Below are 13,288 nucleotides of genomic sequence, written 5' to 3'. Positions count from 1 at the left end.
TTTAACTTGCTGTTTTCCCCCTAGCTGGAACGGAAGCTCAGAGTTTCCGATCCTTTCTCTTCTTACCACGTGTGTTTCGAGCTCAGCCGTTCCCTAGAGGGTCAGCCTCACTAGCACCGCACGAGCTTAATGTGCTGTGTTTTCATTACCTTTCAGTTCAAAACATTGTCTCATTTCCACTTTGATTTGTTTTTAACCCTCACCTGAAGATATTTCTCCATTGATCTTCAGATAGAGTGGGAGGGTGAGAGACAGAGGGAGAAAGAAACATGGATGCGAGCCCTGGCCGGTTTGGCTCAGCGGTTAGAGCGTCGGCCTGCGGTCCTGAGAGACCGGGGTTCGGTTTCCGCTAAGGGCATGTACCCCGGTTGCAGTTTGTCCCCGGCCCTGGTCGGTTGTGCGGGTGGCAGCCACTCGATGTGTTCCTTTCACGTCGATGTTTCTCTCTCTCTCTCTGTTCCTCTCTCTCCCTCCCACTCTACCTGAACAAAAAATGGGAGAGTGTCCTCGGGTGAGGATTAAAAAAAAAAAAAAAGAAACATGGATGCGAGAGAGACACATCGAGTGGTTGCCTCCCGCTCAACCCAGGGCTGTGGATCAAACTGCAACCAAGGTACGTGCCCTTGACCTGAATCGAACCCGTGACTCTTTGGTCCACGGGCCGATGCTCTAACCGCTGAGCCAAACAGGCCAGGGCTCCACTTTGATTTTGTCGGTGACCAAGGTTCTCCATAAGTGTGTCGCCTGATCCCAGACACCTGGTGGTTGTCTCCTACTGCTCTCCTGCCGGGTTGGACCTCCACGGGAGAATCTGTGAAAAGTGGATAGAGGTAGTTTTTCTGTCTCTTCCTGTTTGAACTGACCCCTCCTTCTGGGGGGGGGGGTTCTTGCTGGTCCTCCCCTAGGGTCCTGATTTTGGCTACGTAACCCGGAAAATCCCATTTCCTGGCGCCTCCGGCCTCGACTCCTTTGGCAACCTGGACGTCAGCCCACCAGTGACCGTGGGTGGCAAGAAGTACCCCCTGGGCCGGATCCTCATTGGCAGCAACTTCCCCAAGTGAGAGGCCAGGGCGGGAGGGTGGCAGAGGGTACGGGGCACCGACAGCAGCGTCCCCCTCCAACTCCCTCTCCGCAAACACAATTCTCCAGTCTGAGAAACGGTCTTAACTTCTGCATGGGATCCTAGGACCAAAGACTCGGGGTCCTAGAACCTTCGATTTGGAAGGTCACAGAATCTTAGGAGGAAACTTACAAACGAGCACTCATGGTCTTTTGGCCTGCCTTGTGTTTCATGAGCGCAGTTAAATATGCGTATATTTAATTAAATAGGTATATCTGTCTGTCAGGAGGCCTCCCATAGAAAGCCAGATTTCCAGACTCTTGAGAAATCTGAAGCGCTGAGATGGGCGACTTGGTGCAGAATAGATCTCAAAAAGTCTGCTGTCCTAGTGAAGCTTGAAAGGGCCCAGAGGTCAGCACGGGCTGCAGGTGAGTGAGTTGCTGGTTAGGATAACAAGGCAGAAGGGCCTTGTGGCCTCCGGGCAGCCATTCTGCTTTGGGAGGAACTGGAAAGGAGGAGCACAGGTTTTGGAATCAGATGGACTTGGGTTCGAGTCCAGACTCTGCCGCTTACTAGTGACATGATTTCAGGTACATTGTTCAACCAGTGTTTACCATAGTGCCTGGTACGTAGTAGCTGCTCAGTTAACTTATTTTAAACGATTTAAAGCATGCTTACTATGTGCCAGGTGCTACTGAAGTTACCTGGGATATATCAATGCACAAAAAGATACATGATCAAATGAACAATTGTTTTATTATTTTATTTTTATATTTTATCCTCACCCGAGGACATTATTTTGCATTTATTTTCAGATAGAGCAGGAGGGAGAGAGGGAAGAAGAGAGAGAGAAAAACATCGATGTGAGAGAGACACATCAATTGGTTGCCACCCACACCACCCCAACTGGGGCTGGGGACAAACTGCAACCGAGGTACATGCCCTCAGTGGGAACTGAACCCGGGTCTCTCTGGTCCATGGGCCGATGCTCTATCCGCTGAGCCAAACCAGCCAGGGCCGAACAATTATTTTATACCCCATGTTTCCTTATCTTCAAAATGAGCCTATTAAAAATCCCTGTCCTAGCTATATAACTGGCATTACCAGGGATAAAGAGTTCCCATTAACCACCTTCTGAATACTTAGGTATTGTTTAGCTGGCCCCCCAGCGGTGGGTTTACTTTGAAGGATGCTGGAACTCACTGGACAAAGTTATTGATCACCGACCTGCCATGAACACAACATTTTACCCTGGTTTCCTCACTTAATTCTTACAATTTAATTCTCCCTGGTTGGGAGGTTGTTCTCCCCGATTTACAGATGAGGAAGTAGAGGCGCAGAGAAGAGCAGTGAATGTACTGACTCACGTATTCATTTACCACTTTGGTAAATAGTGATTGAGACTTAGCACAGGCCAGGTCTGGAGCCCGGTGCTGGGGATAAAAGAAATGTTCTGGAAGCTCTCAGGCTGAGTGAGGACCCCAGATTGGAAGGCTTGGGGTCTCCAGTGCAACCAAGCCCTCACTCCATTGACCATTGTATTGAAAACCGGGGACAAAGTCCTTGGTGGACAGATGGGGCCCTAAGGCTCAAAGATGGACCATTACTGCCTGGGACCACACAGCCAGTTAGTGGTACAGTCAGAATCCAGGTCTCCTCTGTGGGCCCCAAACTAAAAGTTAGCACACGGTGCTGTCCTGTGTTCCTGTCTTGGCTTCTGACCTCAGCAGTAAACAAAACAGACAATCTACATACATTCTAGCAGGGCAGACCAGACAATAAGCAAACGTAATAAGTAAATAAATGATCTAGCATGTTAGATAAAGAAAGCCTTGGTGAGAAGTTGACACTCAAAGCCCTGAAGGAAATATATATATATATCACAACACATAGACACAGACAACAGTGTGGTGATAGCCAGAGGGAAAGGGGGGTGGGGGAAGTGGAAGACGTTAAAGGGGGGATACATGGGGATGGAAAGAGACTTTGGGCAATGGGCGCACGATACAGTAGGTAGATGATGTTTTGTTGAGTTGTACACTTGAAACCTATATGGTTTTGTTAACCAATGTCGCCTCAATGAACTCAATTTTTTAAAAAGCCCTGAAGGAAAGGAAGAGGCTACAGATGTGGTTATTTGAGAGGAGAATGTGCAAGAGAGTAGAAACAGCCTGTGCAAAGGCCCTGAGGCAGGAGTATGTCAGAGATATTAGAGGAATAGCAAGGAGGCCGGTGGGGCTGGAGCAGAATGAGCAAGGGGGCATAATGAGGGATGAGATCCGAGAGCTTGGCAGGGCAGAAATCAGATCATGACTGGAACCTGTCATTTGTATGCATATCATAGTGTCATCATGAGAATTAAAAAGGATAGTTGGTGTGAGAGTCTCAGGCAGGCACATGGTGTTCAACAAATGCCCTCCCATTCTTTATCTTGGGTTCATCACGCTGCCCTCACATTTAAAACAATCTTTGTGCAATTCTGCCTCCTGGTGGCAGCTTTGATGTAACTCAGAGACAGGTCCGATGCCGCCCCAGGTTTGTTGTCTGGTTCCTGGCCCCGCCTCCAGGCAGATGGCTGCAGAGCATTCCTCGGAGGGACTCTGCCTTCCTCAACCTTCTGTGTTTCTGATTCCTGCTCCTTTCTGCTCATAAACAATTTCTAAAGTCTAACTCTTCTCTACCATCTCACTGATTTTTAAAGAAATCTTTAAAAATTGTTGGCACTGTACTCAAATAATAGAAATACAAGAAAAATATTCCCCCCAATCCCATTCCCTAAAATCAAAGCAACGTTGTCATGTGTCACTGCTTGTTGGGTCTTCCTTCTAGTCTTTGTCCGTGACGTTTTCGAGTTATAGAGACCCAGGACTATCACACAGCTGTTCAAAAGAATTCATATCATTCACAAATATTTTTTAGCATCTACTATGTAAGAGACACTGAGTGAACGTAGACAAAAATCCCAGCCTTCTTAGAGCTTGCATCCTGGAGCCAGACAATAAAGAAGATATCAAGCGTGCCAAATACTACCAAATGGTGTAGAAAAAAATAAAGCTGGTTGAGGTATTGCTGCAATTTCAAAGGCCTCACAGTGAACGAAGGTAACATTTGAGTTAAACTTGAAAAAAGTGAGGGAGTGAGCCGCGGGGATATGGGAAGTGGGTAATGATTCTTAGTAGAAAGAACAGCACATGCAAAGGCCCTGAGGCAGGAATGTATCTGGTATGTTCGAAGGGCAGCAGGAGGCCAGCATGGCTGGAACTGAGGGAATGAAGAGGAGAGTGTCGGGAGGGGGGTCATTGGGATTGGTGGGACTCTGCAGGTCCTTGTGAAGACTTTGCATTTACAGTTAGTGAGAGGGGAGTCATGTGAGGGTTTTGTCCAGGGGAGGGACATGAGCTGACATATTTAAAAGCCTCCCTCTGGTTAGACTGCAGAGGAACAAGGATGAAAGTAGAGAGAATGGGGAAAGGGACAAGCCACTGGGACTATGTAGATGAAGGAGGTGCCGCTGGCTGGGGTTGCAGAAGAGGAGCCTGGGAAATGCTGGAATGTGTTCTGTTTAAGGTAGAACCGCCAGATTGGATGCAGTCTGGAGTTCATCCATATCTCCTTAAACCGACAAGCAAGGGCAAGAAATGTGATCTCTGTTTTGTAAAACATACTGAAATAAATCCTCTATGCATGTGTTTGCACATGTTATGTGTGCCAAGGAAAGACGGAAAGTACCCAAAGTATAATATATTGTTCTGACTTTGGACAAGTCACCCCCGTGAACTTCCTAGACCTCAGCTGCTACCTCCATGAAGCAGGGACAGGGTCCCTGTGCACCCACAGCTCTGGGACTCCAGCTCCTGCTCCCCTGCTCCCGGTTCTTAGTCCCTTCCTCCTCCCCTCTCTGCTAATAAAGGGTGGTTTCAAAATGCTCGGACTTCCTCTCAAGAGCCACAAAATGAACAGAGCGGTGGTGCTCATGCACGTATCCGCTAAGATGCTGGTCAAAATGCAGATTCTACCTCCTTCCGGCGTGCTACCTCCTCAAAAACTACATCCGAGGTGTGGAAGACACCGGGGCCCTGAATCTGACTCCCATGCCCGTAGGTCACCGTGAGGTGATGGCCACTCTCTGCCCCGACAGGTCCGGCGGGCGGCGAATGGCCAAGGTGGTGCGGGACTTCCTGAAGGCCCAGCAGGTGCAGGCGCCCGTGGAGCTCTACTCGGACTGGCTCTTCGTGGGCCACGTGGACGAGTTCCTGACTTTTGTGCCTACCTCGGACCAAAAGGTGTGCCCCCTCTTCTCTTGTCTGTGCTGATGGGACAATACAGGGCAAAGCTACTTGGAACCAACTCAACACCTGCATCCACACTGAACTCTGAGTCAAGGCACCCTTGGGGCCAGGGGCATTAATCTTGGAGGGCTTCTTGGAGGAGGGAGGTCAGAGCTCAGGTCAGGAGGGCCTTCAGCCGCTCCCTACTCATACACTCATTCTCACATTTACGGGGTGTTTCCTCTGATCCACACTGATAATATTGGTAACAGTTACTGAGCACCCATTGTGTGTTCGTGTTTTAATTCATTCAATCCCCATGAGGTGGGTACCATTCTCGTTGCCCCCATTTTGCAGATGAGGAAACTGAGGCTCAGAAGGGCAGTTAACTGGTAGGGTAAGATTCAAACCCAGACCGTGGGCTCTGGGCCAATTTGTTAACCCGTCAGCCCACTGCCTTGCAGAGATGGCCAGGAAGGGCACAGCCTTCAGGGAGCAAGCAGCCTGGGAAGGGGCTGCGTTCCCAGGTGGACAAAGTGAGGAAGGGCCACCAGGCAGGGAGAAAGTCAAGGACAAAGGTCTGGAGACGTGAACCAGCTTAGAGGACTTGATAGTCTTTGTGGCCGGTGGGTGACCCCGAGGTGGGGAGGACTGGCCTGCGTGTGCCCCTGTGTCCTGGCCTCTGGATTCAAGCCCCTCCCGAGTTTGGGGTCTCCTGCATCTAGGGGGAGCCCGTGCCCTGAGCCCTCCTCTCTCCCTCTGTGCCAGGGTTTCCGGCTGCTGCTGGCGAGCCCCAGCGTTTGCCTTAAACTGTTCCAGGAGAAGAAGGAGGAAGGGTACGGGGAGGCGGCCCAGTTTGATGGTGAGTGCCAACGGCCCAGGCGTCCTGTGCGGACGCTGCCCTCTCGTTGCCCCGGGCCCTGTGGATGCCCTTCCTGACTGCGCCCAATGTACAGGCCCTTTGTCTGCAGATCTCTGAGCTCAGGGCCTGACGTCACTAATTCTCCTGACTGTCTCCCGTGGGAGCCAGGGACCCGGGCTCTCCCTCTCGGGCCAGGGAAGGGAAGCCCAGCGGCCGGCGCTCTGCCCCAGGCACACACAGGGGGCGCCCTCCATACCCTGGGCGGTTCCTGGCCACACCCAGGAGAAGCAAAGAACCACTTGCTTGCTCTCACCCCTTCGGATCTCCCTCTCCCTTTACACAAAGGAGGAAACCCTGACTCGGAGAAGTGGCTCTCCCGGGGCTGAGGCGCGGGGAGCAGCAGGGCCAGGGGCTTAGGCAAGGGGCCAGGTGGGCGGTCAGGGCCCCTCTGTGGACACTCCTTTGGGAATTGACAGCCCGTCCAAGGGCCTGGCTGGTCCCCTCGGGCACCTTCCTTCCCCCACCGGGACCTCAGTGTTCTCAGCTGAGAAATGGAGCATTGGCAGGAAGGCGGAGCAGCCTGGGGCCTGGGTAGACCTCGGTTCAAACCCTGGTCTTGCCATTTGCTGGCTGTGACGTCACGGGTGTGTCCTGAACTTCTCGGTGCCTCAGTTTCCTCTTTGCTGAATTGGGGGCGGGGATAATTAACCTTACCTAGCACTGTTTTAAAGGTTAATAACAGATTCAGCCCTGGCCGGTTTGGCTGGCCCAAGGACCGAGGGGTCTCGGGTTCGATTTCCAGTTGGGGGGCACGTACCTGAGTTGTAGATTTGATCGCTGGCCCTGGTCTGGGTTGTGCGGGAAGCAACCAATCTCTCTCTCTCTCTCTCTCTCTCTCTCTCTCTCTCTCTTTCTTCCTCCCTCCCTTTCACTCTATCTAAAATCGATGGAAAGCCCAGCTGGTGTGGCTCAGTGGTTGAGCGTCGACCCTGCACCAAGAGGTCACCAGTTCGATTCCCGGTCAGGGCACACGCCCAGGTTGTGGGCCCGATCCCCAGTGGGAGCATGCAGGAGGCGGCCAATCGATGTTCTCTCTCATCGATATTTCTATCTCTCCCTCTCCCCTCCTCTCTCTAAAATCAATAAAGACAAAAATTTTTTTTAATTAAAAAATAAAATCAATGGAAAACTACCTTCAGGTGAGGACTAACTAACTAAATAAATAAATAAATTCAGTAGGAGGCTCAGGGCATGATGGGTATTCAGAAATGGTGGCTGTACTGAAATTATTAGGCCCTGAGCCCAGGAGTTCCCTCCCAAGGGGTTAGGGCCCATCCTTCGGATTTACCCCGATCCTTTCAGGGTTCCCCGCCTCTGGCTTTCTCCATCCTTGCTTCGGACCCTGGCACTGAGTGGGAGGGTTTTCTGGCCCTGAGTGGGAAGCCCAGGCCCAGGCGGCCCCAGGCAGTACCCCCCGAGCCCATGCACGGCCTCTTTCCTTGCAGGGTTACAGCACCAGGTGAAGAGAAGCATTAATGAGATGCTGGCGGACAAAAACCTCCAGCGGGACAGTCTCTTTGTACAGGTGAGGGTCAGGCCTGCTGCCTGCTCTCGGGGGTCCCCCGCCCTCCTGGGAGGACAACTGGGGCAGGCGTGAGGGGGTCCGCCCTGAGCCTCTGACTGTCCTGGGGCTGCTGAGACCTGTGGGTCGGGTAGGGCCTCTGCCCTTGGGAGCCCACAGTCTGGAGGGAGAGACACGGCCATGCCAGTCTGAGCAGGGCGATCGGGTCCTGCTCTGGGGAGCGAGTAGGCTTCTAGGGAGGCACCGCTGAGTTCTCACTCAGAGGCCTGGTGAGATGAGGAAGATGCGGTGGGAAAGTAGGGCCCTGCGGGGGTGGGGTGCTGGGAGTCCAGCAGGCCTGGTGAAGAGACTGGGTGGACGGGGGTCTCAGGAGGGGGCAGGGCTAATGCCTGTCCCATGCCGGGTGCGGGCTGGCTTCCTTGCCCCGTATTCACCCCACTTTCTCCTAAACTGCTGAGGTGGGCTGGGGCGTACGCCACGCTGTGCCTGGGACCGTGTGGCGTAGTGGCAGGGGCTTCTGGAACCAGAAATTGCCTGGTTCCAAATCCCAGCTCTCCCACTTCCGAGCCCTGTGCCCTAGGGCAAGTACTCGAGCCTCAGTTTCCCCACCTGGGGGTAGCAATGGCACAAAGATCAAGGGAGCTAGAGGGCGCAGAGGCTGCACACGGGGGCGCTCAGCCAGCCTGGGTCCTCCCGCAGAAATGCATCGACTGGAACCGGGAGGTGCTGAAGCGGGAGCTGGGCCTGACGGAGCGGGACATTGTGGACGTCCCGCAGCTCTTCCACCTGAAGGGCCTGTACGCGGAAGCCTTCTTCCCCAACATGGTGAGCGCGGGGTTATTCCAGGTCCTGGGGCCGGCAGGGGCCTGGCGGGAGTCAGTGGGCTTCCAGAGAGGCGTTCAGGTGACCCAGAGGCGGGTGGCCGCTGAGCAGACACGGGGCTCTCCATCCGGGGCTCTCCATCCGCGGTTCTCACCCCGGGCCATTGTGCGCCTGGGCGTCTGGATTGCCACAGTGAGGGGTGTGCTGCGGGCACCGGGGTGGGGGCGGGGATGCTGCGTAATACCCCACGGCGCACAGGGCAGCCCCGCCTGGCAGGGCAGTCTTCCCCCCTAAAGGGAAAAAGGACGTATGGTTTGCTTCTAAATGTTTCCGGCTTCCTTTTCGGGGCCTCAGCTGCCTGCTCTGCTCCCCAGTGGGGCTCCTGGGTCGGGCAGGTGGGGCAGGCGCGGCCACCTCCCTGGCTGTCATTAGCTGACAAGCAGGTGAGAGGTGGTGAGCTCACCAGGAGGCCCCTGGGCGGGGCCTGAGCGATGCTATCGGCCAGTCCTGGTCTAAGTGCCCATTATTCCCTTGGGAAAGGATGGAGGGATCTCCGTCCCCCACCTGCCAGATGCCAGGAGCAACCCCCTTGTTTCAACTAAAAATGCCCTGGGGGGCAAAATCAGCCCTGGTTGAGAAGCACTGTTCTGAGGCGTGTCCGGGATGATGGACATGTTCTATATTCACACAATGTGACATGGGAGCCACGGGGCCCGGGTGGCTACTTGACACTTGAAACGTGGCTGATGTGGCCAACGGGATTTTATTTCTATTTCATTTCATTTGAACAGTCACGTGTGGCTAGTGGCTACGGTATTGGGCGCGCAGTTCTAAGGGCCGACCAGCGTAGGCCAGAGCCCATGACCTTGGTCAGCCCTCCTTTGGCCGTGGCCTTACCCACACCTGCTAAAGGATCCCAGTCTGTCCTCACTGGCAGGGCCCTCAGGGGGTGCTCAGGTAACCCCTCGTTTGTCTGATGGGGGACTGAGGTCCTCGGAGGAGAGTGGTTGGCTTGCTGAGGTCCCCAGCGGGCCTCCAGTCCCCGGGGTCGTCGTCCTGGGGGGGGCCCACCTGTGCTGCCCTGGTTCTGAATCCGGCCTTTCTCCCTCCCCCCAGTCTTCCGGCTGCCCCTCCTCCCCTGGCATGTTCTGGCCCATTAGTGCTCACTGAGGTAGCTCAGGGCCAAGGCCACGGGACTGCCCCTGCGAGACCCCCCAGCCTAGTGTTGGCCCCAGCCTGATGGCTCTGCAGGGAGGACTTGAGGGTGAGGGGCTCCGGCTTGGAGAACGTGAGGTCACAGAGTCCAGGGCAGCCCACCCCACCCTGAGAGGACCCAATACTGCCCTCCGGACAGCGGGTCCAGCGTATCCCCTTCAGACACCCAGGGCAGCCCCTCTGGCCATCAGTCAGCGGCAGAGTTTTCCTCTCAGGAACCTCCACACCCTGTCCTGGGGAGGCGTCCCCTCCCCACCTCTAGGGCAGCAGGCAGGGCCCCCAAACAGGGACGCAGAGATGCCACCAGAGACAAACCCAGGTGCTGCAAGGGCTCCCAGCCCCTTGCCCCAACTTCTCAGCCCCCACACTGCCCAAGGGCTACCTTCTGGCAGAGGATAAAGAGCACGAGTCAGATCTGAACCACATTTCAGTCCCCCCTTCTCAGCTGTGGCCCTGATGGTGTCACGCAGCCTGTCCAATCCACAGCCTCAGAGCAGCTGCAAGGGTTAGTGATGGTGTAGCTGGCGCGTAACAGATGCTCAGAACATGGTAATAATGATCAGGGCCTCCAGGGCCATCTGAGCCAGCTGTGCCTTGAACAAGTGCACAACACACACACACACACACACACACACACACACACACACACGGGCATTCATGCTGCAGACCGTGTGGATGGCATATTCGTTGTACACATTTCTGACAGACGACGGTAAAATCTTGTCCTAACCAAGTTGCGACGGCAATTTTCTGATAGATGGAAGAAAATGTTAGAGGGAGGTGTGTCTTTAATCTGTATAAATTCCCCATGTATGTTTCTGATAACCCTGCTGGTTGCTAATCCTCTCTTCCACCAACTATGAATCTATTTCTTCTCTTCTTCCATAGACCTTCATTCATTTTCTTTCCCTTTATTGATTTTAGAGAGAGAGGAAGGGGGAGGGAGAGAGAGATAGAAACATCGATGAGAGAGAACATTGATTGGCCGCCTCCTGCATGCCCCGCACTGGGGATTTGGCCCACAACCTGGGCATGTGTCCTGACCGGGAATCGAACCGGCGGCCTATTGGTGCATGGGTTGACACTCAACCACTGAGCCACACTGGCCAGACTAGACCTTCGTTCTTGAGTGAGCCCCAGCCCTGGTGGCCCAGGAATGCTGACCAGGATGGGACAGGCCCTGGGGATGAGTCTGCCAGAGCCACAGGCCCAAGGGGGCCCCCGTGTGTAGAGTGTCCCCAGCCAGCTGGGCCTCCCTCTTGCCTTGTCTCCTGCAGGTCAACATGGTGGTCTTAGGCAAGCACCTGGGCATCCCCAAGCCCTTCGGGCCCATCATCAACGGCCGCTGCTGCCTGGAGGAGAAGGTGCGGTCCCTGCTGGAGCCGCTGGGCCTCCACTGCACCTTCATCGATGACTACTTGTCCTACCACCGGCTGTTCGGGGAGATCCACTGCGGGACCAACGTGCGCCGGCAGCCCTTCTCCTTCAAGTGGTGGCACATGGTGCCCTGAGCCTGCTCCCGGCCTGCCGTTCTCTCTGCCCACCTGCCAGGAACCCCGCCAGAGTGAGACCGAGGAACCTCTACCTGCCCCCCGTCCCTCAGAGGAGCCCTGGGCTCACCTCCCATGTGCCTGCGAATGTGCTGGCCACCGCGGGCACTGGGACGCGGGCATGGACACCGCACAAGAAGGGCCACCCCGGTCTTCCCTCTCCGTCTCTCCGCCCACCACTCCCAGAGGGTCTGGAGGTCAGCGGCTCTAGTGTGTTCAAGGATGGCGGCGCGTGGCCTGGGCAGGCGCCCCGCTCTGAATGGCTCCCCTCTGTCCTGACAGGTCCTTGGGGTTTGCACCAGGAATGGGGCCCGGGGAGCCTGGGCTCTGGTGTGAGGGCCCTGGATCTAGGCACCTGTGGCTCCAGTAAGGCCAGGAAGGGGGCCTGCGACCCTTCTGTCCTCCGCGCTGTGACCTCCCTCAGCCGAGTTTGCACGGGCAAATACAGACGGGAACGCAGCTTCAGAGAGCCTGCTCTAAAAAGGAAAAAAGGCAACAGGACCCTTTAGTACCCGACTCTGTCCTCAGAGGGTGCTTATTATCTGTTCAGAAAGACTTTAATTATGAGTGCTGGTTGCTTTGGGCTCAAAAAGACTCCGAGGTCAGAGTGCGGCCTGGGAGGGCATCAGAGGGAGGAGGGCCTGGCAGGAGGGGTGGCGCCGGAGGGCAGAGAAGGCTGGGGTGCAAGGGCAAAGGCCGGGGCCTGGCTTCTGCGTCCCAGGGCTCCTGGGCCTTGGACCTGGACTCTGGATGTCAAGGCGGCTGGCTTTCCAGATGTAGCAGGGAGGGGCCCAGATGTGAGAGGAGGGCGGGGGGCCATTAGGTTATCTCTGAAGGTGGGGTTTAATTTCCTTTAATAGTGTCTAATTATTCCCCTTCCTTCTGCAGGCAGTGGGAGGGAAGGCTCGCCCGGGCTCTCTCAGCAACCCTGAGACCCGGCGCGTAGCTTGGGTCCCACCTGGGGGTAAACCCCCGTGACAGCCCTGTGTCCCCTCTGATAGAAGGGAGATGGAGCTGCCACCGGGGTTAACACACCAGCCCGGGTGAGGTCTCCAGGACAAGCCAGGCAGGCGGGCTTGGCCAGTGCAGGGTGAGAGGTGGCCCAGACAGGCATGGGCAGCAGGGTCCCACTGCCTGGGGGCCCTCAGCCCCTGGGCCTTCACCTCGGGTTTCAGTGGCCCCTGGTGAGACCTAGATCGAGTCTAAGAGCACCTAGTCGTCAGCCGCTTCCATGGAAACCCAACTAGGAAACTAATCAACGTGGAACTGCTCTGGTTTAAGGCGGCCCGGGCAGGGAACCCTCCCCTCCCCTCCACAAGGCTCTGTGGAGCCCCGTGTGCAAGCCCCCGGTCCAGCCTGCTCGCCGCCTGCTCATAACCACGAAGAAACCTAGACTGAGCCGAGAAGAGAAGGGAGATCACGGGTGAAGGGTGGTGGCCGGGGTCGGAACTCCCCAGGGAAGGGCGGGGGGACGGGGCAGGCGGAGAGATGGGGAGGGTGGGGAGCAAGTCTTCTAGAGGGGCACTGAGTGTGAGAAGTGCTGGAATTGCTGCTGCGGATGTTGGGGGACACTGATGTCCCCTCTGGAAATGTTCCAGGTGACTGTTCACCTCCTTTCTGATTAATAAAAGCGTCAGCATGCTTGTCTCACAGTGGCTGCCTCCTTAGCTCTTGTTTGCTGGGCTGTGGAGAGGAGGGCAGGCGGTTTACCCACCATACGACCAGGTCCTTGGAGCAGCTCCTGCCGGGCCGGGAGAACCCCGGGACCACAGCCCGCGGGCAGGCTGATCCATCAAGGAGGGTGGCTGGCACATGCCATTGCCCTGGAGCCAACTACCCTGCTGAGATGGCTATCAAGGGGAGGTGGGCCCCGCCTCTCCATTTCTTCTCCCTTCCTGGGCTATCTCCTCCATCTCTCAGAGGGCAAGC

The 13,288-nt window shown here is 55.5% G+C and overlaps 1 protein-coding gene across 3 annotated transcripts in view; it reads left to right on the top strand.

Moving 5' to 3' along the window:
* The window catches only part of LOC118626528 (protein-arginine deiminase type-1-like), a 34,955-nt gene extending 22,140 nt beyond the window's left edge, over positions 1-12,815 (top strand). For all 3 annotated transcript variants that reach the window (XM_036256348.1, XM_036256347.1, XM_036256349.1), the window contains exons 11-16: positions 906-1,057; positions 5,199-5,343; positions 6,097-6,190; positions 7,696-7,775; positions 8,472-8,597; positions 11,087-12,815. In XM_036256348.1, the coding sequence (XP_036112241.1) occupies positions 906-1,057; positions 5,199-5,343; positions 6,097-6,190; positions 7,696-7,775; positions 8,472-8,597; positions 11,087-11,320 (831 nt within the window). In that variant the 3' untranslated portion in view covers positions 11,321-12,815. The remainder of the gene's footprint in view (positions 1-905; positions 1,058-5,198; positions 5,344-6,096; positions 6,191-7,695; positions 7,776-8,471; positions 8,598-11,086) is intronic.
* The last annotated feature ends 473 nt before the right edge of the window (positions 12,816-13,288 follow it).

This window comes from Molossus molossus, unplaced genomic scaffold (assembly GCF_014108415.1).
Source record: "Molossus molossus isolate mMolMol1 unplaced genomic scaffold, mMolMol1.p scaffold_m16_p_12, whole genome shotgun sequence".
NCBI classification, from domain to species: domain Eukaryota; kingdom Metazoa; phylum Chordata; class Mammalia; order Chiroptera; family Molossidae; genus Molossus; species Molossus molossus.
This window is presented reverse-complemented; position numbering and strand designations above follow the sequence as displayed.